At 37.3% G+C, this 26,332-nt stretch overlaps 2 protein-coding genes across 65 annotated transcripts in view; one reads left to right on the top strand and one right to left on the bottom strand.

The window, feature by feature from the left end:
* LOC127509830 (uncharacterized) overlaps window positions 1-26,332 on the top strand; it is a 502,366-nt gene that overhangs the window by 56,225 nt on the left and 419,809 nt on the right. The window lies entirely within an intron of this gene.
* The window catches only part of LOC127509908 (60 kDa lysophospholipase-like), a 390,873-nt gene continuing 378,368 nt past the window's right edge, over window positions 13,828-26,332 (bottom strand). For 15 of the 22 annotated variants that reach the window (XM_051889246.1, XM_051889251.1, XM_051889257.1 and 12 more), the window contains 6 exons: window positions 25,709-25,894; window positions 22,469-22,582; window positions 21,921-22,040; window positions 20,823-20,927; window positions 20,398-20,561; window positions 19,003-19,762 (listed from right to left, as the gene is read on the bottom strand). In XM_051889246.1, coding sequence (XP_051745206.1) covers window positions 19,624-19,762; window positions 20,398-20,561; window positions 20,823-20,927; window positions 21,921-22,040; window positions 22,469-22,582; window positions 25,709-25,894 — 828 coding nt within the window. In that variant the 3' untranslated portion in view covers window positions 19,003-19,623. The other 7 variants (XM_051889259.1, XM_051889255.1, XM_051889256.1 and 4 more) reach the window with 4 other exon arrangements.

Genomic DNA, 26,332 nt, shown 5'->3' with positions numbered 1-26,332 from the left:
ACAAGACCTTCTAGTGGAATTAATGTACAGTTAAATCATTAAAATGTGTCTCTAACTATTTTATCAAAGCTATAAGACTCAAAAAGGTCATGTGGTATTTTTTTTTTTTTTTCATGAAGTCAACTGTAAATACAGGCAGTCTCTGTCCTTCCATTAAAAGTCTGGGGAAACAAAACTTCAACGCTCCAAAAAACAAAAAAAAAACAAAAACAAAAACGGCAGAGTGGACGGCAGTGCAGCTCCTCAGGTTTATATCGTGATAATGTCCCCTTTTGTATGCATTGGGTATGAATTTCTATGGAACACTAAAATTTTTTTTTTTTTTTTATTTTCTTCCATATAATGGTGTCCAATGTTGTTTGGACCGAACATTTTTCAAAATATTTTCTTTTGTTCTTTGCTCCATATCACTTCACCAAATGTTTTCAGTTATCTCAATAGGTCCTACAGCCTACAACCGCAAAAGAAACAAAACCCAAGCAAGAGTATGAAAACGACAAATTATTGTCATGGTTTTGTTCTGAAAGCGAATTCACTCACACTCACTCACTGGATAAAGTTTTTTTTTCTTTCAAAATTCAAATTCTCTCTCTCTCTCTCTCTCTCTCTCTCTCTCTCTCTCTCTCTCTCTCTCTCTCTCTCTCTCTCAATTCAATTTTCAATTCAGATAGCTTTATTGGCATGACAAAAAAATACATTTTGTAATGCCAAAGCATTTAACCAACACAGGAAAAATATTTAAAACAACAGAACATCTGAGTAAAGCCTATGTAGAAAAAATAATAAACTAAATTAAAAAAAAATTTAGTAACAAAATAATAAAATAAATAATTATAAAAAAAATAATAAATAAAAAAGATAATACAGAAATCATGTAACAACTGAATTGGAATTTGAACATTATATACATACATGTGTGTAGGTCTAATGAGGGTGTGTTTGTTTACTTCTGGTTGTCCCTCAGGAGATGGCAAGATGCTACAAATCTTGCAGCTATGTTTTTGGGTTGGGCTACAGGTGTAAAATTGGGGAAATATTTTATTAATTTTGGGGTAGTAGTGGTCTCTGATTTCTTGGTATTTTGGGCATTCTGTGAGGAAGTGCAGCTCCGTCTCCGTCACTCCCAGGATGCAGTGCGAGCAGAGTCTGTCCTCACGGGAGAGCCAGGTCTGTCTGCGCCGGCCCGTCTCTATGGCCAGACTGTGCTCACTGAGTCTGTACATCGTCAGTGTTTTCCTGAGTTTCACATCACTCACTGTGCTCAGGTAGATCGCAGTAGTGTATTCTCGATTTAGTGCCGAATAACATTCCAGTTTGTGTTGGTTTTAATGGTGTTTGTCCAATGGGTGACGTACTTGTCTTTTTCTGTGTTTATAATTTGTGTAAGCTGAATGTGTGTGAGTGTGTGTGAGTCCTGAGGCTGGCAGATCTCTGCGGGTGTGAGGTCAGTCAGTCTCAGCACCAGCTGGCACAGGGGACTCTTACTTACGCTCAGCTCTTGGTGTTTTAGGGCTTTGTAATGGTATGTGTTGGGGTTGCTTGTTTTTAGGTGTTTCCAGAATTTGATGGCTCTTTTTTGGATGTTTAGAAGGAGAGGGTATTGGCCTAATTCTGCCCTGCATTCGTTGTTTGGCGTCTTTTTTTGGACTTTGAGTATTCTTTTACAGAATTATAAATGTAGAGTTTCAATCGGATGTTTTTCCCAATTTAAGAAATCAAATTTTATGGAAGGACCCCACACTTCACTGCCATATAAAACAATAGGTTCAATTATAGATTTGAAAAGTTTGAGCCAAATTTGGATTGGGATGTCAATTTTAATTGATCTTTTAATGGCATAGAAAGCCCTTTGAGCTTTCTCTTTGAGTTCATTCACAGCCAAAGCAAAGTTACCTGTTGGAGTTATTTTCAGGCCAAGGTAAGTGTATGTTTTTGCGCTTTCAGTGGTTCTGTGTGATAGTGTGAATGTGTGTGTTGGTCCCTGAGATCTGGAGCGTTTCTAGAACATCATTATTCTAGTTTTTTGGAGGTTGACTGTCAGGGCCCAGGACTGACAGTAATCCTCCAGCAGATTCAGGCTGTCCTGAAGCCCCTCTTTAGTGGGCGACAGGAGCACCAGGTCATCTGCATAGAGAAGACACTTTATTTCTCTCTCTCTCTCTCTCTCTCTCTCTCTCTCTCTCTCTCTCTCTCTCTCTCTCTCTCTTTTCTTGCTGTGCTTATCTGGTATCTTTTGGGTTTTTTCCCCTTTCTGTTGGTAGTTGGGCCATGTGCTGCCTGTGTTATCAGGGAAGCATGATGGCCCCAAGTGTGTAGTTTGGCCTCGTTAACGCGACGCTATGCGATTAAAGTGGTGTCCGCGGCAAGCGTTGAGGAATGATGTATGGCTGTTGGAAAAGTTGTGGGGCATGATGGTATTTTATCCACCTCTAGAATGAATAATGCCATGGTGATTTTTCTTAACAGTATTGAAAAGGTTAATGAACTAGTTGAGCATGGAGTTGTGATTAGCGGTGAGTTTGTTTCTGTTCTCCCTCTCTCATTGCCATCAAAGAGAGTTACTTTATCTAAGCGTCGCTGAGGCTGGTCCAACCTCGTCGGATCGGGGGTGTTCAAGTGCGACTCATGCTGTAAAGTCTGTTAATGATTCTGTGGATGGGGTACAGATTCTGGGAACCCCGAAAAAGAGCAGTGACGCTGTAGAGAATTCTGTCTCACCGATTTTGCGGAATGTATGTGAGGTGGATTGTGTCGATACAGAGATGGAGCAGAATATGTTCAAAGTTCAAAGAAAAGGAAAAATAGTGATAAACCTCAAATTGTAAAAATCCCCAAAAAAACTGATTTGCAAGGTAGTGATGATCATGAGACAGGAAGTGATAGTGAATTGTCAGACTCCAGCGTAGCGCTCTCTCAGGGTGAATTCTCTAGTCGAAGTTATGATGTCGACGACATAAAGTTGTTTCTCAAATCAACTAAAAATAAGAGAGGTGTTTGTGTTCAGGAATATTTTCCTGATATCAAGCAATTTGTTGAAAAAACAAGAAGTCTAATGGCAGAAGGCTGTTTTACTAATAAAGAAGTTTATCGTTTCAAGAAAATTGTGAGGAATTTAGGCAAAGAATTGAATAATGATGCTTAGAAAATTAAGGGATATTCCTGATCCGTTGTGTGTTGGTGGGCTGTTGGTTTTGTTGTTTATTCTTGCCATGAGTGATGTACGTTTGGCTACTTTGAATGTGAATGGTGCCAGGGATATGAAGAAAAGAGCCATGTTAAATGAAGTAATTAAACAAAAGAACCTTGATGTTATAATGTTGCAAGAAACACACAGTGATGGAGAAAATGCTGCTGACTGGGCAAGGGAGTTTGAGGGGATCTCAGTTTTGAGTCATCATACTTCAACAAGTGCTGGAGTTGCTATTTTGTTTGCAAATAGTTTTAGTCCAAATTCTTTTGATTTTGACGAAATTTTTAAAGGCAGACTTTTAAAAGTGAGAGCTGTTTTTGAAAGTAATGTGTTTGTATTTATTTGTGTGTATGCTCCAACTGCTGCAGCTGAAAGAATGTTGTTTTTAGATTTATTATGCTCTACTTTACAAAATTGTTCCTCTGAAGAGTTTTTATTTTTGGGTGGTGATTTTAATTGTACTGAACATATGATTGATAGGAATCACATTGAACCTCATTTGCCTTCCCAAAAACGACTCATTCATATAATTAAAAAGCATGAATTGTGTGATATCTGGAGGCAGTTGAATGGGAGTGAAAGACAATACACATGGGTTCATACGGGGGATAATGTAATATCGTTTGCTAGACTAGATCGGTTTTACGGGTTTAAACATCAGCTCAAAATTTTTAATAGTTGTTCAATTACTCCAATAGGTTTCTCAGACCATGCTATGGTGCAGTGTGTTTTTGTTTTAGGTTCTGTTAAACCTAGAAGTGCTTATTGGCATTTAACATTTCATTGTTGAGTGATAATTTTTTAGGGAGTCTTTTAAGTTTTTTTGGGAGAACTACAGGAAAACTAAACCTGAGTTTCCAACTTTACAACAGTGGTGGGACTTTGGCAAGGTCCAGATTAGGCAGTTCTGTCAGCAGTACACTCACAATGTAACTAGAGAGCTACAACGATCTTTGGAGAATTTGGAAAATGAAATAAATAAATGTAAACAGCTAGCTGAATCTACTGGTGATAATTATTACTTAGAAGTTTCTTTAAGGAAAAAGGCTCGGTTAGGTGATCTACTAGGCTATAAAACACAGGGGGCACTGGTCCGGTCGAGATTTCAAAGTATAGTCCAGATGGATGCACCATCTAAATTTTTCTTTAGCCTTGAGAAAAAGAGTTACTCTCTGAAGATGGGCAGTTGTTACTAGATCCTGTGGATAATCAAAGGAGAGCGGTTCGTTTTTACAAAAATCTTTACAGAAGTGAGTTAAAGTCTGGGTTTGAAGAAGAAAGCGCTTTTTTTGCCTCCCTACCGCAGATGTCCGAAGAGGGTAGTGCAGCTCTCTCAGGTGCTCTGAGCTTGGAAGAGCTGTATAAGGCCCTGCAGGGCATGGAGTCTGGGAGGGCTCCTGGGATTGATGGGCTCCCAGTTGATTTTTACAAATCTTTCTGGTCAGAGCTCAGAGTGGATTTGTTGCAGGTACTGAATGACAGCTTGTCTAAAGGTATGATGCCGGTGAGTTGTTGCAGAGCAATAATCACCCTCTTACCTAAAAAAGGAGACCTGTTTGATATAAAGAGCTGGCGCCCGGTCTCACTTCTTTGCAGCGATTATAAACTGCTCTCCAAGGGTCTAGCTAACAGGTTATCTGGAGTGTTGGATCAGGTCATACACCTGGACCAGTCCTATTGTGTTCCTCGTAGGTCCATTTTTGATAATGTTTCCTTGATTCGGGATTTGTTTGAAGTTTCAAAATTGTTAAATTTAGATTTTGGCCTGATTTCTCTGGATCAGGAAAAAGCTTTTGACCAAGTTGAGCACTCTTATTTATGGAGAACTTTAAAAGCATTCAGTTTTTGTCAAGAGTTTATAGAAATGGTCAAGGTACTCTATAGCGAAGTTGAGAGTGTACTGAAGATTAATGGCGGTTTATGCGCTCCATTCCAGGTTGGAAGGGGTATAAGACAGGGGTGTTCTCTATCTGGAATGTTATATTCTTTGACTATTGAACCGTTGTTACAGCAGATAAGACTAAAGGTGAATGGGTTATGCTTACCTAATTGTAAAAATAATATTTGTTTGTCTGCCTATGCTGATGATGGTTTTTATTAGTGGACAAAATGATGTGCAGATTTTACTTAAATTAATTGATGATTTTACTCTTTTGTCTTCTGCCAGAGTGAATTGGAAAAAATGTGAGACACTTTTGGTTGGGCGGTGGGCCGATGGCAAACCGAACCTTCCCGATGGGTTAATTTGGGGTAAAGGTGGTATAAAATATCTAGGAGTTTTTTTTGGGTGATAACTTGATTCAACAGAAGAACTGGGAAGGGGTTGTTGAGAAGATTAAGGGTCGTTGATTTCCAATATGTCTTACAGAGGGGGTACTCTTGTTGTAAACAATCTGGTTGCATCTTCCCTATGGCACTGTGTGGATCCTCCACCTGAACTTTTAATGAGAATTCAAGCTGTTCTTATAGACTTCTTCTGGGACAAACTACACTGGGTACAAAAGAGTGTTTTGTACTTGCCAAAGGAAGAAGGGGGGCAAGGACTGATACATCTACAAAGCTAAACTGGCGCATTTCATTTGCAGTTTTTATAGAGACTTTTTGATGGTGTTAGCTGGAGGGCAGTTGCCTGTACCATACTGCAAAATGTTGGGGCTTTTGGACTGGACAAACAGCTGTTTTTGCTGAACCCTTTGAAAATGGACTTGTCAAAGTTACCATCTTTCTACAGAAATCTTTTTAAAGTGTGGAGTTTGTTCCGCATTCAGAAGGCTGAAAACTCATACTCTCTTTATTGGCTTTTGGAGGAACCTTTGATACTTGGAGCTCGTTTGGATATAACTGACAATTGCAACTTATCTGGATGTGGTTCTGTGCTTTTGAAATCAAAGACTGTCACCTTAGGTCAGATGCTGAATTTGGCTGGATCAAGCTTGGAGAATGCAGAGATGGTATCCCGGAATCTGGGTATCAGGTCTATTCACCTTGTATCCCTTTTTTTGTCTAAACTGAGGTCAGCTCTCACAGCTGAGGAGATTCAAATGTTAAAAGACTACTATTCTGGGGTGAGCTCTCCTAATGCTCAGGATTTTTTCCCCTGCCTTATGATTTCACCTAATCTTGATGGGTGCACAGGCTTTTTTTTTTTTAAGTCTTGGGAATCCTTATGGTTGGACTTATTGTCAACTAAAGGGAATGTTTTGTACAGAGCCTGTTATGGTTTTTAATAAGAAAAATTTTGATGGAAAGGTTGACACACCATGGCACTCTTTTTTTTGGGCTGGGAGAAAATGTAAAACCTGAGTAGAGATCTTTGTATAAACCGCCACTGTCTAAAAGGGGAGGGGATATACAGTGGAGAATCCTTCATGGTATTATTGCCATCAATTCTTTTATCTCTGTACTAAATCCAGAAGTTAGCTCTGAATGCCCTTTTTGTTGTCAAAGGGAAACAATGTTTCATGCTTTTACGCAATGTTCTAGATTGGAATCTCTATTTATGTTTTTGAAAGGATTCTTCAGCTGTTTTAATGAATTTTTCTCAGTTAAGACTTTTATCTTAGTATAGCCGGAACAAGAGGCATGTTTGCCAGTTGTTGAATTTCATGTTGGGACAAGCAAAATTGGGGATATATGTATCAGTAGGAGGGACAAAATTGAGCAAAAACTTTGCCAAAGTGTCATCGGAGTCTTTTTAAGTCGTTTTAGGTTAAATCAAGAGTGTTGGTTGATTTAAGTTTTATAAAACTATGGATGATTTGCCAACTTTTGAGATGATTTGGTGCAGCAATGGAGCATTGTGTGTTGTTTCTGAAGGTGTTCTGATTTTTTCTTTGTAATTTTTTTCTTTTTTCTTTTCTTTTCTAAGCTGATTTTTTTGGTGTAGTTTTTTTGGGGTGTTTTTTGAAGGTTATGTTTTTTTTGTGTGTGAAGAATCATTGTGAATCTTTTTTTTTTTTTTTTTTTTTTTCAAAATTCAAATTCTCTCTCTCTCTCTCTCTCTCTCTCTCTCTCTCTCTCTCTCTCTCTCTCTCTCTCTCTCTCTCTCTCTCTTTCTCTCTCTCTCTCTCTCTCTCTCTCTCTCAAGCACACACACATACAGTACGGACACACACTCGCACAGAAATGTGTTGTCAGCACTGCTCTGACAAATGAATCAGTAAAATAGTTTAGCAACTTAAAGATACAATCCAGATATATTCGGTACCCACTGATAGGGCTGAGCCAGTATTCACTTAAATATGACACGAGTGAAGCATGTTTACAAAAGAAATAATAGGTTAGCAATTAAATGTGACATCGCAGCCATGGAAACATTTTGGTTCATGCCGAATGAGAGAGGTACATGAGTCCATACATTTAAAGGGATAGTTCACCCAAAAATGAAAATTTGATGTTTATCTGCTCACCCCCAGGGCATCCAAGATGTAGGTTACTTTGTTTCTTCAGTAGAACAAAAATGATGATTTTTAACTCCAACCGTTGCGGTCTGTCAGTCATATAATGCATGTCAATGGGAACTCCATCTATAGGAGTCAAAAAAACACAACAGACAAATCCAAATTAAACCCTGTGGCTCGTGACGACACATTGATGTCCTAATCCCTTTTAATCTTTGTATTCTGTTTTGCGAATCGTGATCTGGTCGCCCGAATTTATCAGAATTTAACAATATTCCATTAGTTATTCCACTGAACATGGAATCCCAAATCTTCACTTACGCAGGGGATTATAAACGTTTGTTTCTTTCGTTCGCATTTAGGCCTATTATATATTCGCATTCTTTACTGTGGTAAAGTAGAAAAAACACCGTGGGACAGAAACCTTTTTGCTTGCGCATCAATTTCCATTTAACACAGTTTGTGCTTATTATTAGACTTCATAAGGCGCGTCAAGTTTATTTGTATAGCGCGTTTCACACACTCCGGTGATTTTTACTTTCGCTTTCTCTGGCAGTGCAAAATCAAATATAGCCTGAATGTCTGAAGATAAAACTCGCTCTTCAGACCTTTTACAACAAGTGTCAGTTGCTTGTAACATCAGGAGATAACATGAAGATATTATTAAAGAGAAATGGTCTCTTTCCTGCTCGTGTCCCTCATCCATCTCGAAGAGCAGAGCGGCTATATGACACATCTTTGTGTGGGAATAAAAAACTTATTATTTAGGTTATCATTATTTACTGATATTTATTTCATAGTTTTACAGGCTGTAGTGTGTTGTTTCACTGACGGAATAGCTAAAATAAACACGCACGTCTGTTACCCCTGTTGAAAAAACAGCATATGCTGGTAAGGTAGGTTTTGAAGCTGGTATGCTGTTTGAGCTGGTCCTACACTGGTCCTGGACCAGCATGGACCAGCTTTTTTTATATTTCAAAATTTATTTCATTGAGGTAGCCTATATATACACACACAAACATACACACATGCTCCAAATCATATTTAATATGTTTTTAAAATAGGCTATATAAAATAGTTCTAACAGATTTTGCTGTGATTTTTTTTTTTTTAATTATGTCCTGATATGGAAAACTATGGATGTGTGTGTGTGTGTGTGTGTGTGTAAAGAAAGAAAGAAAGAATTAATTTAATTAATTAATTAATTATTTCAGGTTGATTAGGACACTTTTTCCAAGTCATCTCAATGGCAAAAAGTGTCCCAATCACCCTGAATTCACCCTATATATAATGCTGAATCTATAATGATGAATTAATGATTCAAGTTTCAAAATGATTTAAGTTGCTGCATCACCTCAATGAATTTATATCAGTGCTCTGTAGATAAAGGAAAAATGTATATTGTTTTCTTCTCACCAGAAACAGCAAACTGTCTGAATGATGATTATGTAGTAATGTCAAACACACATTCATTGTTTTTAAGTGCAAAAACACACTTGGTCTAATGGGAACACTTTCCTTGTATTTCTTTGTTTCTATGTGCCGCCGTCACAGATGAAGAGGAGAGGAAACCATCGATGAAGGGTGAGATTCTGTTGTTTGAATATCTTTAAAGTGTGTTCATGATTTGATGAGATGTGGCTTCATTCACTTTAGTTTCTGTTCAGTTTAGTTTTTTCATTCAGTTTTCAGATTTCAAACAGTTTAAATGAACTTTACATTTTAGTTTAGATGCACGAGTTCACAAGTACAATAAATATTGAACTTGTCAAATAAGTGAGATGAACTTCTGACAGTCTGTTAAATGATTTTATACATGTAAATGCTTGACTTTAGTTTTGATGTCTCATATAATATGACTAAATCCAGATCAGTACATCTTTTTAATTTGCCATTGTCTGTGTATTTTCTGACAGATTCCACAGAAAAACGAGAGAATGAATCAGTGACTGTAGAGATGCCGCTGCTGAAAGAGGATCTGGATGGAGTGAATGAGCAGGAGAGTTTACTTTAATGAGATAAGACACGCCCACAAGTGTCAATCACTCTGACATCATCAACACTTCATCTCCAGCTACAACAACAAAAAACACATTTCTGCTTTCATAAGCCTCTAGAATCCGTCCAGTGAAAGAGAGAAATGAAGCCGTGTCTGTTGAGATGATGAACCTGCATGTAAAAAGCTTCTGTGGTTTTATATGAACCCAGAAACACAGTAATCAAACACTTTCTAATGTTACACTTCATACCTGTACCACTGTTAACATAATACTAGTGTGACTCTCACAGCTTTGATTTTCTGTGATTATCGACAGGAATATGATTTTTATAAGATGTTTTACCACAGTATTTGAATTTGCCGTTTTATGTAATTAACACCAGTGCCAGATTAACGTTCATGTTCAGAACTAATCACATGTCTTTGAGATCACATGACCTTCTCTTCATGTGTAGAAGTTCATTAGTGTGAATGAGACAAACAGCTTTGACCATTCAGTGTTATTCAGCTTCACTGTAAGTGACTTTATTATTGTAAAAATAACAATAATTATAACCAACTACTTAAGTTGACAATCTTTTTTATTTATATATATATATTTCTTTTTAAGTTGTAAATGTATGGCTTTTTTGCTCTATGACATAATTATGCTTGAATAAGAGTATATCAAAGATAAGATGTGAAGTGAATCTTATCTGAATGATTGTAAATGTGAGTTGAATTTAAAGTGCCTTTATATTCATGCTGAAGCACTTACAGTAGCCTTATTGTACTTCTCAAAAAAAAAAAAAAAAAAAAAGATGGAAAAAGACATTTTGCATAATACCATTGTGGTGTTTCTTGTGTTATAATTTTTTTCAGAAGCATGTTATTAATGAATATTTGAATTTAAAGTGCCTTTATATTCATGCTGAAGCACTTACAGTAGTCTTGTACTTCTCACAAAAAAAAACAACAAAAAAAACCATTTTGTTCGGATTTAATACTCAGTGTCATGATACCACATTGTGGTGTTTCTTGTGTTTTATTATTTTTTTCATAAGCATGTGATTGATGAATATTATTGCTATACTGCTGATCTTAATGTCTGATCTCTTCTGTCCTCTAGTGGACAGACACTGATACAGCTTTTGCTTCCTAATAAATCTTTTAACATGAATTATTGTCTAGTTGTGTTGATTTATAATGACAAATGCCCAGCAATACAACGAGACTATAAAATCAGCTGTTGTTCAGCTTTCAAGCGCACTAAATAATAACCAAATATGGCTGATTTATAGTTGAAGAAAAGTACAATCTAGAATGTTTTTTTGTTTTTATTGTTAAATCAAGTACTGCATTTTCACCCAGTGCCAAGAAAAGGCTCTCCACATGCACTTCATCTTTTTTCTGTTGTCTTTTTATTAGTTTTGATATTTTTATATAGAAAAAAAGAGCAAAGAAAGAACATAAACAACAATAGAAACAGTAGCAGATGGAAGAACAATTATGGTCATAATATTAAAAGTAAATAAGTAATAACAGTAGAAATTACATTTAAAAGAAAAAAAAAATACAGTTTCAGCTATGCTCAAAAATATGATCATGCAGTTATTAAAGCATTTCCACCAATGGTGGGCGAACCTCTTCCCAAAAATGTTTGTTTTCTACATTCCCAGAAGATGTGCATAATTGATCCACCTATCGGTGATACATGTGGATACATTTTACTCAAAGTGAGGTGAGGAATTTATAAGTCCATCCTGTAATTTTGTTAATTAGTTCACCCAAAAATGAAAATTCAATCATTAATTACTCACCCTCATGTTATTCCACATCCATAAGACCTTAATTCATCTTCAGAACACAAATTAAGATATTTTTGATGAAATCCAAGAGGTATGTTGTTTACGTCCAGCGCTGCAGGTTCTACATCAGAACATCGACTCATTATTGGTCGGCTCTTGCGTCAGCATCACAGACATCGTGCTGATCATGTGACCAGCTTTGGCCAATAATGAGTCAGAGTTCTGACGTAGAATCTGGAAGCGCTGGACATAAACAACATATGAGAATGACACAGAAGAGAAGATATTGTTGAATAAAGTTGTTATTTTGCGCACAAAAAGTATTCTTGTCTCTTCACAACATTAAGGTTGAACCACTGCAGTCACGTGACTGTTTTAACAATGTCTTTAGTACCTTTCTGGACCTTGAAAGTGTTGATTATATTGCTGTCTCTGATGAATCAGATACTGCTCAGATTTCATCAAAAATATCTTAATTTGTGTTCTGAAGATGAACAAAGATCTTACAGGTGTAGAACGACATGAGGGTGAGTAATTAATGACAGAAATGTCATTTTTGTGTGAACTAACCCTTTAAATGCTTGTCCTGAGAGCGAGTGAGTCTCTGTTCAACTTTACAGAATGAGCTCCAGCAGACGAAGAGCGATAACTCTGACTAAAATATACCTACATGTAAACGAGTAAATGTACTTTTATGAAAACAACAACAGTAAATAATGTGTCATTCATTGTTTTTACAGAAGTGATGTAATCTCTTCACTGCACTCTGAAAAATACTGACAAACCAATAAGAGACATGATTTTGGTCACAGAGCTGCTGAAGTTACATAAAACTGCCACTTGGTGGCTCACAAACAGACTGATACCAACTGACAGCAAATTATTATTAATATGTGCATTCATATATTTGTATTATATTTCTATTTAGTTTGAGTATTGTCCATGTGTCAGGTTTTAGAGATGTACACATCACCACATAGGGAGAGAAAGTTAGAAATGATAATGTTTGGATTTGATGGTAGCTCAGTTTTTTCACCACTTCTCACCATTTTTGTTTGTTAGAAATATAAACTGAATTTAGAAATGCTTTTGAAATGAAAAACTCTGTTATATATATATATATATATATATATATATATTTATTATTATTAATACATACTGTGATGTCAGACTGTGGTGATGTGGTTTCTCCACTGCATGGATCTTCATGTGTTTCTTCAGGTGACTTTTAATAGTGAAACTCTTTCCGCACTTCTCTCTGCTGTGGATCCTCTCATGTGTTTTCAGATTTTTTGACACACTGAATCTCGTCACAGTATGAACACCAACAAACTTTAACAGAACCGCCAGAGACTCAGACACACTAAAACAAGGTGACTCTGTGAGAATACAAGCATTTGAGCCTCAAAAGATCTGGAGAAAGTGCACAGGGGAGAAGCCCATCGACTCGAGATCCTACAGTGTCCAGCTGGATTCTGGAGGGGTTATAAAGAGAAACAGGGAACATCTCCGAAGGGAGCATGGAATGACCCCTAGAGACTCTAACCAAACAAAACAAAAGGTAGTGAAACAGAAACGCAGAAACCGCTGACGTTCAGTCACAACTCACCAGCAATATGGAGAATGAGATGTAAAGTGCTGTACAGTCCCATCTGTTTTCACAAAAGCAGGACGTTTAGTAAAGAAACCTCGACAATTAAAAGATGAAAAGGGTGTAAAACTGTCACATGGAAAAAAGAAAAGGAAACGAAAGATACGTAGAACTATTGTGATGGAAATGTGAAATAACTATATAGATGTTATAAGGAAATGGTAGATTGTTTTTTTTTTCTGTAACAGAAATTAAGAGTTTTGTTGGGAACATTAGTTCTGTATTAAAAATAAATATTAAACAAAGAGAGAAAGGATGTGACAATAGGAACAATTGTTGTATATTTTGTTGTAGTAGGGAGCTGAAGGGGAACACAGCCGAGGGTAACCACATGTGAGATGTGTGTAGAGGTTCACGAGTTCATTACAGAAGAGTCAAGTAGATTCAGATGATTGTCTTTATTGAATAAAAAAGACACACTGAATGTTTTCTGTAAATTGTGATAAAAAAAAAAAAAAAATATTATTTGCTTAGTGTAGCAAATTAGCTCAACGGAAATATGAATAATTAATTATAACTCATATAAATATTTGGATCCCCTAGAGCAGGGGTGGGCAAACTCAGTCCTGGAGGGCCGCTGTCCTGCAGAGTTTTGCTCCAGCCCTAATCAAACACACCTGAACCAGCTAATCAAGATCTTCAGGATTACACGCAGGTGAGTTTTATCAGGGCTGCAGCTGAACTCTGCAGGGACAGCGGCCCTCCAGGACCGAGTTTGCCCACCCCTGCCCGAGAGCATGTAGTCAAAATCTGCATGATTAGGGACTCCAGTATGAGCATGAAACACGGACAACTTTACGTGTGACACGAACAAGACTTTATTAACTAAACACTGAAACTACTCTAACACTCACACACATGCATACAGTTTACCAAAGAGAGCTGAAGCAGAATACAGGAAAGCAAGAAGTTATAACATTGTATAAAATTCAGCAGATCAACAGCCTTGAGCAAACCATCAGTTTCTTAGTTTAACACGCCCTTCTTTAAAAGGGGCAGGAACGATTAAAGGCACAATATGTAAGTTCAAGTTCAGTTTATTTATATCTGCACTAATAAAACAGTCACACAACTGACCAAAGTGCTGTACAGAGCTTCAGAAAGAAGAAATAAAAGATATAGAATCAACAACACAGCTAAAACACAGTTTAAAAAAATAAATAAATAAAACAAGGTATAGACACTTAACAGCATAAAAACACGGCAAGAACCATAGAAGAAGATTAATTATAATCCATGGAAAACAAGTACGTTTTTAGGAGAGACTTAAAAGTAGTCAGGGAAAGAGCTAACCTGATTTCTAAAGGCAGATTTTTCCACAAGTATATACAAGGATGGAGTATATGGTTGCAGCAATTCAGATAAATAGATTGGGGCGAGATTACGTAGAGATTTATAAACAAATAAAAGGATTTTAAAATCAATTCTGAATTTAATAGGCAGCCATTGAAGGGTCCTCAAAATTGGAATGATATGATCGCTTTTACGATGTAAGATTTTTTGTAATAAAACATCCCAAAACCACTTGCTCAAGTTGTGTACTTACATTATCCCAAAAGTTCCCAAGGATTTGTTAATTAGGGCTGTGCAAAAAAAAATCAATTTTTCGATTAATCGTTTTTTTAAAACGCGGTCGATACGATATCGATTTTCAAAAGCCACGTATCGATTTTTTTTCATATTTTTGCAAATATTGGACATAATATCTGATTGACGTTAATCATATTACTAGACTTCTCCACTAGATGTCATCCTCTTATTTATCACAGCGGGGCCGGTGTCATTCATTCAGTGCTGAACATGGCGGATGCAGCTGCGCCTTTCAGCGTGAAAGACATTCCGGACAGCTGAAGGAACTGTCGGTTTCCTGATCGAGCCAGCGCTGCATGGTCATTAAAGTTTATCATTTGCACGCGTTTTCAAGCTTTGCCAATATAAGCATTCAAGTGAAAGAGAACTCGCGCGCGCTGTGACAAGTTTTGTGTGCGCGTCACACACACCCGAAGAGCTCAGAGCTGCGCGCCTCCGACAGCGTGCAAATAAGAAAATTAATTCCCTTTTACCTGTCATTGCGTCTAAACGGACAAATTTACACAAATTTATCTCAAAATCTCCGCCTTTGCGAGTATCGCGGTAAACATAGTCGGTTACGGTTTTGGTAAACAGTAGAGAAAGAACGCATGCGTGTCATTACTGTATGTATCAGTGCATTAGTTTTAAAGTGACAGACACCTAAAATTCCAGAAGCTGTCTGTGTTTTAATGTTAATCAAACTAAAGAGAAAATCACTCTGTTCTTCACTAAATAATGTTTTTGTAACTTTAATAAGGATTAACCTTTATTTATTTTGTACAGTGAAGATTATATACAGTGTTTATTTGTGCTATTGCTTGTAGTTTAATTATTTATTTATTTATTTTTAATTAATGACAGTTTACTTGTCTTTAATAATCTTTGAAATTTATATTAGTAGTTTTAGCTGTCTTAAATGGAATCAAGAATTGTTAAATTTCACTGGTATCTAAAATATTGGGTGTCATAACATTATTCATTACAATATAGGTGGGCTATACATGGGTCAAAAACAACAAAAACAATAACTATTTTATTAATTTATTATTTTATTTATTTATTTATTTATTTTTTGTGGTCGGGCCAGTGAAAATTTATTGTATTCATTGAATAAAAAAAAAATAAAAAAAATATCGAGAATCAAATCTAAAAATCGAATCGAAAATCAAATCGAGAATCGAAATCGAATTGAGACCTTGAAAATTGAAATCGAATTGAATCAGTGACGTTATTTCCGAGCTATCCTCACCTTCCACTTGTAGAAGCCATAGAGATAGATATACATAGATGCCTCATTAGCGGCCGTTTCAATGTGCTGCTGTACGTAAGCTGCTAATGAGATCAACTGAGGCAAGCAGGCTTTGGCACAAACGGAAAAATAAAACAAGGATCAGTATCGGCGGCATGGCATTTGAGATGAAGGAGAACTACGCAGCAAACTTGGACTTGACAGAGACTCCGCTCTCGCATGTTTTAATAGACAGGTAAGCAAATATGCATTATTATATATATTAATATGCATTATTTATTATTAACCAACCAAATCATATGCCAAATAGTCACATATCAGTAACAGAGCAATATAGCATTAAATTTCACATTCCTTGCAGTGAATTTATTACGATGACATAAAATAGTGTGATCAAACATACAGGTAATACAAAAAACAATTCATTACCTCATCCATGAACATGATTTGTGAATTTCATACTTCTCTGTATGGTGAAATCAACATCTCTCCTTCATAGCATCATCAAGCTTCACCTTTGTAATTGTTTTGAAAATGTGACCTCTGGTGGCGAAAACTTACATAGTGTGCCTTTAATGTATCAAACATTGAGACTTAAGTTTGATACTTGCATGCCTCGCCCATTTGAATTAAACTGTCCTGATGCAGTTTGTGGAGGCTCCCGGTGATCTTTGCTGATGTTGTCTTGATGAGAGAGAATTAGTTGGAGTCAGAGGATCTTTGGTGGATGGAAAGTCAAGGCCGCAGCCTGGCACAAGCTTGAGGGTCTTCAGACGTCTTCTAGTTCAGCATCAGAATTCAAAGTTCTCTCCTGGAATATTCAGGGTCTGAAAGCAAGACTTGAAGAAAAAGATCTACTGAGAATCTTTGCAGAAAATGACATTGTGTATGGAAGAAAATTAATGCCAAATGTTTTTGAAACAAAAAAGCTTGTTGAATTGCACTAATTGAAAACAAATGCATTGCATTAACCAAGCTTGCATTTTAATGCAGGCTGAAATTCAACATGGTTGTATATTTAAGCTGTGAATATTTCAATTTCAAACATTTCACACACATTCAAAATTCAATAATCAATATTCACCTTTCAGATTTCACTTCACAATCATCCAAAATCCCGTTTGTGACACAGCAAAGTGTTGTGAATCATCTCTAAGACTGACACTTAAGATTTAATCCTACATTTCACTTCAATTACTTGAGATGCTTGATAACTAACTTTTAAGCGCAGCTTTGAGCCAAGAATTTTTTTACTCTCAAGTCAATTCTTAGCAGTGTTCTTGTGAGTAATTCTCAGAGGCTTGATAAATACGGGCCCAGATCTCTAAGCTTTTTTTGCCGTTTTTTTTTTATTAATTACAATTAATTATTATGAATTATTATTATAATTATATTATTAATTAAATGTATATAAACAATAGAGATTTATTAGTTTGTAAAATTAAATTGCTACAAATGCCGTTGAATGAGCTTACTCAATACTACATCCATATTCTTGCACTATTTCACACATCCACCTTTGTAAATAACATTTATTTTGAATTGTTTTCCTTGAATCATTTATTTTTATTGCAGAAGGCAAAGATAACATCAGCATAGAAAAAAATAACAATAGATGCAAATTAAATAAACTGCTTTAACATTTCCAGGCACAGTAGGTATACCTAAAAGCAGCATTCAAGTAAAAATGGAATAATCAAATGGAAAAATACATTTACATGAAATGTAAATTTACTCTTTTTGAATACATTACTAGATATGGAAAAAAGAGTGACATTTCAGTGACCCATACATATATATACACTATATTGCCAAAAGTTTTGGGACACCTGCCTTTACGTGCACATGAACTTTAATAACATCCCATTCTTAATCCCTAGTGTTTAATATGGAGTTGGCCCACCCTTTGCAGCTATAACAGCCTCAACTCTTCTGGGAAGGCTTTCCACAAGGTTTAGGAGTGTGTTTATGGGAATGTTTGACCATTCTTCTAGAAGCACATTTGTGAGGTCAGGCAGTGATGTTGATGAGAAGGCCTGGCTCACAGTCTCCGCTCTAATTCACCCCAAAGGTGTTCTGTCGGGTTGAGGTCAGGACTCTGTGCAGGACAGTCAAGTTCCTCCACACCAAACTCGCTCATCCATGTCTTTATGGACCTTGCTTTGTGCACTGGTGCGCAGTCATGTTAGAACAGGAAGGGGCCATCCCTAAACTGTTCACACAAAGTTGGGAGCATGAAATTGTCCAAAATGTCTTGGTATGCTGAAGCATTAAGAGTTCCTTTCACTGGAACTAAGGGTCAAGCCCAACCCCTGAAAAACAACCCCACACCATAATCCCCCCTCCACCAAACTTTACACTTGGCACAATGCAGTCAGGCAAGTACCGTTCTCCTGGCAACCGCCAAACCCAGACTCATCCATCGGATTGCCAGACAGAGAAGCGTGATTGGTCACTCCAGAGAACACGTCTCCACTGCTCTGGAGTCCAGTGGCGGCGTGCTTTACACCACTGCATCCGACGCTTTGCATTGCACTTGGTGATGTAAGGCTTGGATGCAGCTGCTCAGCCATGGAAACCCATTCCATGAAGCTCTCTACGCACTGTTCTTGAGCTAATCTGAAGGCCACACGAAGTTTGGAGGTCTGTAGCTACTGACTCTGCAGAAAGTTGGCGACTTCTGCGCCTCAGCATGCGCTCTGTGATTTTACGTGGCCTACCACTTCATGACTGAGTTGCTGTTGTTCCCAATTGCTTCTACTTTATGATACCACTAACAGTTGACCGTGGAATATTTAGTAGTGAGGAAATTTCACGAATGGACTTATTGCACAGGTGGCAACCTATCACGGTACCACACTTGAATTCACTGAGCTCCTGAGAGCGACCCATTCTTTCACAAATGTTTGTAGAAGCAGTCTGCATGCCTAGTGCTTGATTTTATACACCTGTGGCCATGGAAGTGATTGGACCACCTGAATTCAATGATTTGGAGGGGTGTCCCACTACTTTTGGCAATATAGTGTGTGTATATATATATAAATGTAATATATATATATTATATTAGATTTTGTTACCTACTTGTTTGGTACTGAGCCGCCTGTTTTAAGAACTCATCCTCCTCACGTCTAGTGGCTAAATGTGAGAAAAACCCATTAATAAAAGTTTACAGCAGGGGTGTCCAATCCTGCTCCTGGAGGGCCACTGTCCTGCAAAGTTTAGCTCCAACCCCAATCAAACACACCTAAACCAGCTAATCAAGGGCTGTGCCCGAAATTGTCCCCTATACCCTTAAATAAGACACTAGTTGAGGGGACAGCCATTTGTAGTGGTCTCCGAAACCACAGTGGATGTTATTGAGTGCACTCCTTCAATCCCATAATGCACTGCAATAATGAGTGTACAACTGATGTACTCATAATTCATTGTGAGGGTCATGCCGAATGAATTGCCACATCTCCCTTCCGGCGCACTCAGTGTCCGAATTCGCTCACTTGTTTTCATTCACTGCTTCAAATATACTATATATTAGTGGAGTAATGTAGGGAATAGTGAATGAGGGTAAAACACAGCTAAGATCTCACTTGGCATGCTAGAAACTTCCAGGCAGGTGTGTTGAAACAAGTTGGAGCTAAACTCTGCAGGACAGTGGCCCTCCAGGACTGAGTTTGGACACTCCTGGTTTACAGGAAGCATCTTCTTTATAGCCAATGCAACACTGAATGCATCAAATAATCTCTTGTATCTCCATTCATACAGTTATAAGGATAAAATGTCACTGAAGGCATGAAATTATTTTTTTCTGTATTCTGTATATGTGTGTATGTAAATGAGACCTGCTTCCAGCATCAACCATGTCATCCTGGGAAAAATGACCTCGATTCCTCCTCAGCAATTCTACAACGTCCTCATGCCTACAGACATAGAAAAATGTCACATGTGTTTAATTGACTTCACCTTACAGGTCACCTTTTGTGTATAATGGAAGAAAGAAGGTCATATTAGCTGTGTCCCAATTCAGAGGCTGCATCTTTCGAAGGCCAAATGCGTCAGCAGCGTGACGAAGGCTATCTCAATATGAAGGCTCCTTTGAATGAGGCTTACTAATGCGTCCTTCTTTCCCTCTGCCACGAAGGATAGAACAAGTGGATTTTTTTTAAACAAAATATTTGATCACACTTTTAAATACAAGTACTGGGTTTCAAATTAATATTACTCAAACGAACTTCTATCTTCCTAAGATGCAATTTTATGTTTATAGTCAAGTCACAAATTAGTTTTGTCTCTGAATTAGTGCAAAGCTATTGTTTTGGAATGAGTGTGAGTAAATGCAATGCTAACTATGAATGATTATTTGGTGAGTTGCATCAGAACAGACTTGCTGTGACTCATTGATGGTTTGCAACCTCCAGTTTAAAACCAGTGGTCTAGATCGCCTTAAAGACCGTCTGTATAAATTACACAGTAAATAGTTAAGTCAAAACTTTGAAATTATGGCAATTACTTTTTGTGGACCCAAAAAGCATTTGGACACTTAAACCAGTACTACCTGAAGCGTTCAGCATTGTGAAGTGGTGTATCACCAAAGCGATCTTTGGCATCGACATCGGCCCCTTCATTTAGCAGATACTCCACCACATTCAGATGCCCCTCACATGCAGCGACGTGGAGAGGAGAGCGGCCATCATAGTCTGCCATGTTCAAGTCAGAGCCCTGTATAAAAAAATATGAATCATAACCAGTATCTTGATTTGCTAAACTGCATTTAATACTGGAAACCAGCACAGCTGACATGTCTGCATGCTCCTGGACCATTTTTAATATAATAAAAAATATTCAATAACAAAAAAGTTGCAGGCATACACTATCACAAACTGTAAAAAGTTTGGAATAGGCTGCATTTATTTGATTCTGCTTTTTACAGGTAGTGTTAATCTTCAAAAATGGGTGTCCAAACAGGTATCAATATCTTACCATTTCCCTTATGGCCTTTAAAGTGTCAGTGTCTCCGATCTTAGCAGCACCGCAGACCAGAGTGGGAGTTAGTGCATCTCGTATGGCGTCAAGCTCCTGTGAATGCTTCATCACATCATCATAGTTTACATTAAAATACAGTGCACCAAACCTGAGTACGAGTGTACACTATATAGGGGCTTTCACACCAGGTAGTTATAGGAACTCAGTTATAGGAACTAGCCACCAGGGTGATCCCTGAACTGAATCTTCCCCTAGAGCCATTTTATTATGTAGACGTACATATAAGTTATGCGACCTAAAAGAGCAAAAAGGAGGGCTAAGAGACGAAATCTCATACAACTTTCAGTGCTACATATCATTGAGTCTAAGAGAAGAACACGATGCTGCAGACAAAGGCGACAGGTAAATGCTAACATTAGCTTTCTGTATGTTAGGGAGTAAAAGTATATGTAATCCGTGGAGTAAGTATGTACAGTATGGCATGCGTTCAGCCAATCAGCATACACTTACGTCACTGGTAATTCCTATCGTGCTGGGTTCGACCTTACTCTGAAGTAGGAGCTAATTTAGTCCCCCCAAAAGGAGTTCCTAGAACTAAAATCATTCCTGCCAGTACTTCCAAAAGTTATAACTATGAAAACTTTCCTCCGGTGCGAAAGCTCCTCATGTACACTGTACGAACCACAGCAGTTTCATTACAAAATGATTCAGTGATTTTGAACGAGTGAATGATTCAATGACCCATTTAACAGGTCACTGCATCTGCTTTTGTATCTTGGCTGGTTAGGACTGTCATGGACAGCTATCCCAAAAATATTCTTCATATTCTGTGCAGTGGGAAGTTCACAGCAGTGACAAAAATGAATTTTTACATTTAAATTGATTTTAAATGGACTTTTATACATGCATGTTTTTCCAACCTTATTAGACGTATGCATGATGTTTTATGTCAAATTTTTACATTTATTCAATGAATAAGAAAAATTGGGATTTCATTTATTTATTTTTATTTTTTTGTTCATTAATAATCACACACCCCTGTTTGTTTAAATTACAAAACAAAGTTAGAAACAGAAAAAGTGCAGGTTACATTACCTCGTTACAGCTAACGTTGAGGGACTTGGCCAAGATCTGAATAAAGCGACTGTCACGGAGAGAAAGCTTTGCTCCGTCCAGATCAGCGGTCATCTCACCACGCAGATTACGACACAGCATCTTATGAACAAATAACATGTTTGATTAGGTTATTTAAAATGGGTAATAATTATTATCAAATCAAGTAACATGCAAAAAAAAAAAAAAAAAAAAAGACAAGGTCAAATCAAGGTCAATAAATCTCTTAAAATATCATCAACAACAAAAAGAAATGATAAAACTTACAATGCTTTGCGAAGAGTAAGTGCATGAACCAGGCTTTTTATAGACATGGCGAACAAGCTAATGAGAAACAGCTGCAGACAATCAGTGCTGATATGGGGCAAAGGCTGCTGGGGAATGTAGATGGGATGGTAACAGTCTGTGATGGAGTGGAGTGCCCCCTGGTGGCCCTCAAGGGCACTCCAGCTGGTGATCGTAACAGGTAATGTGTATGTTATTGACCCAAATGTGGTTTAAATGTATTTTTTAAGAGACATTTTCCACACCTCCTTCTTCTCTTCTGGACTGAGGTCTTGTTTTTCCAGCACATAGGAGAGTTTTGAAAGAGCGGCTTCTGTGGTCATATCAAACCCAGCGACCAAACCGGCATCACTCAGAGCCTGAGAGGGAATATTAAATTACACACTGCTGGAATACCCCCACATAAGGCCTTTAAAGGCACAATGTGTAATTTTCGCTGCTAGAGGTCACTTATTCAAAACAAAGGCGTAGCTTGATGAGGCAGTGAATGAGTGTGGAATCATGGGAGTTGTTGTCTTCACCTCCACAGCTGATGGAAAGCAATCTATTAAAAGCTACGATTAAAATTAAGTTAAATGTTCGCCTCCTTCTTCCCCGAACTTTGTTACAGTTCCATTTGATCACTTAAATTAACATTATTTTATTTCATTCTAATGAAATAGATGCGAGTTCTGATTTACTAATCATATAGGTCACTTTACTTGACAAATTAAAATTGAATTTAATCAGGGTAATGCAGCACTGTTTTACTTGGTCAAAACAATCATACTAAAATACATTTAAGTGTGTTGAAAGTTATGTTATCTGATTATATAATATTATATGATGGAGATGGAGAAAATGACGTGTTACTGTTACTGTGGCTATGTTAGCCAATTGACAAAATAGCATTGTCTCAGAGGCGTGGTACAAACATGTTATACTTGCGGTAAATCAAGAAAACAAGCGATTCAAACAATAAGACTAACCGTGTTGAGCTATATAACAATGAGTAGCCTTCTGTCGATTAAAAAGTATCCAAACAGTTGCTCACCTGTCTAATAAAACACATAATATACTAAAGCGGGTTTCTACGGAAGTAAAACTGGAAATCGAGGGTAATGCGGATATGATGTCTTTGACAGACAACGTAGTGACACGGAACATTACACTGGTTCAAATAGCTGATTTCCAGTGGTGGATAGATTTTTATATGCCCTGTATCTTAAAGGGTTAGTTTCACCCAAAAATTAAAATTCTGTCATTAATTAGTCACCCTCATCTTGTTTCAAACTCCTAAGTCCTTCGTTCATCTTCAGAACACAAATTAAGATCTTTTTGATGAAATCTGAGTGCTTTCTGACCCTCCATAGACTGCAACGTTATTACCACTTTTTATGGCCCAGAAAGGTAGTAAAAACATCGTTAAAATAGTTCATGTGACTACAGTGATTTAACCTTAATGTTATGAAGCGAACAGAATACTTTTTGTGCACAAAATAAACAAAAAAAACCACTTTATTCAACAATTTCTTCTTTTCCATGTCAGTCTCTGAGACTGTTGACGTAGTAAACACAGTGCAGCACTTCCAGGTTCTACGTCAGAACATCGGTTCATTATTGGCCGGCTTCTGCGTCAGCATCACACGCATGTGTCGTGGTGCTCACATGAACAGCGTCAGAGAGTGACACAGAGAGAGGAAATTGTTTAATAAAGTCATTTTTTTTTTTTTGTTCACACAAAAAGTATTCTGGTCATTTTATAACTTTAAGGTTGAACCACTGTAGTCACATGGGCTATTTTAACAATGTCTTTACTATCTTTCTGGGTCTGCAAAAGTTGCAATTACGTTGCAGTCTGGGGTTAGAAAGCTCTCGGATTTCATCAAAAATATCTTCATTTGTGTTCTGAAGATGAACGAAGGTCTTACGGGTTTAGAATGACATGAGGGTGAGTAATTAATGACAGAAATTTCATTTTTTGGGTGAGCAAACCCTTTAAGAGCCATATAATATGTTGTTTATTTAGATAAAAAGAACATCTGAATGGTTTGACCTGTAATATCTGTATGTAGTGATGCAGTTAGACAAACTAGCTTATTTATATGTACAAATCATACAAATGCCCCATTCTGAAACATACATTTACATTGTAAAGAAATAAAAGATCCACCTTTGTTGAGACTTTCTGGTGCATTTCATTTATAGCCAATAAGATTTCCTGCAGCACTTTCATTGGTCAGGGCTGGAAGTGTATTCTGATTGTTTGATAACTTTTGACAACGTCTAATTTAAGAGCACGGAGAGATTCGCGATTGCACACTACACAGAGCGCGCACTCATCTGAGTGAGAGGAGAGGCAGTTCACTTGTATATTGAGAGCTCGCGTCGTTTTCTGCCATTACATGAATGTGCTCTCGCGTTACAATAATGCGCTCTCGACATTTGTAATTAAAATACACCATTGAAACCTGTGGGTATGATTAAAATTATGCCCAATACCTGCAATCCTGCGTTGTAACTGAAATGAGTGACAGCAGGAGGAGGCGGGTGTGTGTCAAACCAAAGTCCCTTTAAGACAAGTGATTTCACTTGGCGGCCATCTTTGAAACACCTCTCGGGCATTCAAGTGCAGCTCCTATTTCTTTGAATGGGGAAACATCAAATTCTCCAAAGCTGTTTGCCAAGCTTTCGATTAAATTTCATATTTGAAATCACCAATGAAATCTGACAACAACTGTCTCATAAATTTTGTTTCTAAACGCTCGAATCATGACAAAAAAACAGTATTTTTCAGGCTAGATCAAGCTAATGCGCACACCTAAATGCACGTCTCGCGTCTCATTTCGTAGGCGCGCGTCTGACTGTTTCTATAGGAACCGGAGCTTCTAACGGCTGCTGCGGTGACGCGATGATTCTTCTTATTTAGAAGGCGGGACTTATTCCGCCATATTGCGCGTTGCACTTTCTCCCATTCAAAACAATAAGAGTGACGTGTCTTGTGTTCTGTAGTCTTTGGTCAAACTCGCTGTCGGGGAGATGAGAGAATGAGAACGCGCCGCTGGTAAAATATCAGGGTTTTCATTGGTCCGTTTATGATCGGATAACTTTATTGGCTACCGATATGCTGGTCAAAGGTTTCAATATTAATTCAAATTGTAGGCATACTCGGTAACAGAATGTGATTTTACAAGTAGCGAAGTAGATTACTAAGCTTAATTTGTACTTAAGTGCAAGTACAATTACAGATTAAAAAAATGTACTCAAAAAAGTCCAAAAACCCGAAAAAAACTACTTAATTACAGTAACGTGAGTAGTTGTAATTCGTTACTTCCACCTCTGCTGATTTCTTTGGATTTAAATATTGTTGGAAACATTTGGGATAATGCAAGTACACACGTATATAAAATATGTAACATTGTTCTAGTGTTTTTTTGGATATTTTAAATATTTGAATTTTTGTATATTTGAATTTACATATTGTGCCTTTAAGCAAACTCCCATACCTGGCCAGTGGCGTATGAGGTTGTGACCGTGCCCCGGAGGCACTGGGTGCAGTTGATCATGATGAGACCTCTCTCTGTCGCTTTACGGATCTCATCCAGCAGCTCGGTGTCATTGTCAGGGGCGTTACCGCTGCCGTAGGTCTCCAATACGATCCCAGCCATAGGAGGCTGCAAGAAGGCCTTGACCTGATGAGAAAATGGATCTCATTTAAACATTCTAAAAGTTCAGCCAAAAATGAAACTTGGTTTCATTATTTAATTAAAATTGTAAAAAAAAAAAATACTTAAGTCGCAAAAGAATAAATAAATAAATAAATAATTACTTGCGACTTGACTTGGACTTGTGAACAACTGACCTGAGACTTGACTTGGACTTAAAGACACGTAAAACACGTGTCATTTTGGTACAGCATTTCCGATTATGTTCTCTCTTTACTATCCCACATGACAGGATGAAACACAACATTTTTCTATTCATTCTTAATTAATTCATTCTCTGTCAATATGTGCCAGCATTATTATATTGTGCGTGACACATCTGAAGGCACACATATTGTTCATCCATTGGAAAGGTGCTGTTATATAAATGAACAACATACAGTAGCATTGGGAAAATTGGGAGAA

Source organism: Ctenopharyngodon idella, chromosome 3, assembly GCF_019924925.1.
Source record: "Ctenopharyngodon idella isolate HZGC_01 chromosome 3, HZGC01, whole genome shotgun sequence".
NCBI lineage: Eukaryota > Metazoa > Chordata > Actinopteri > Cypriniformes > Xenocyprididae > Ctenopharyngodon > Ctenopharyngodon idella.
Note: the sequence above shows the minus strand (reverse complement) of the source record. Positions and strands in the feature narration are given on the sequence as shown.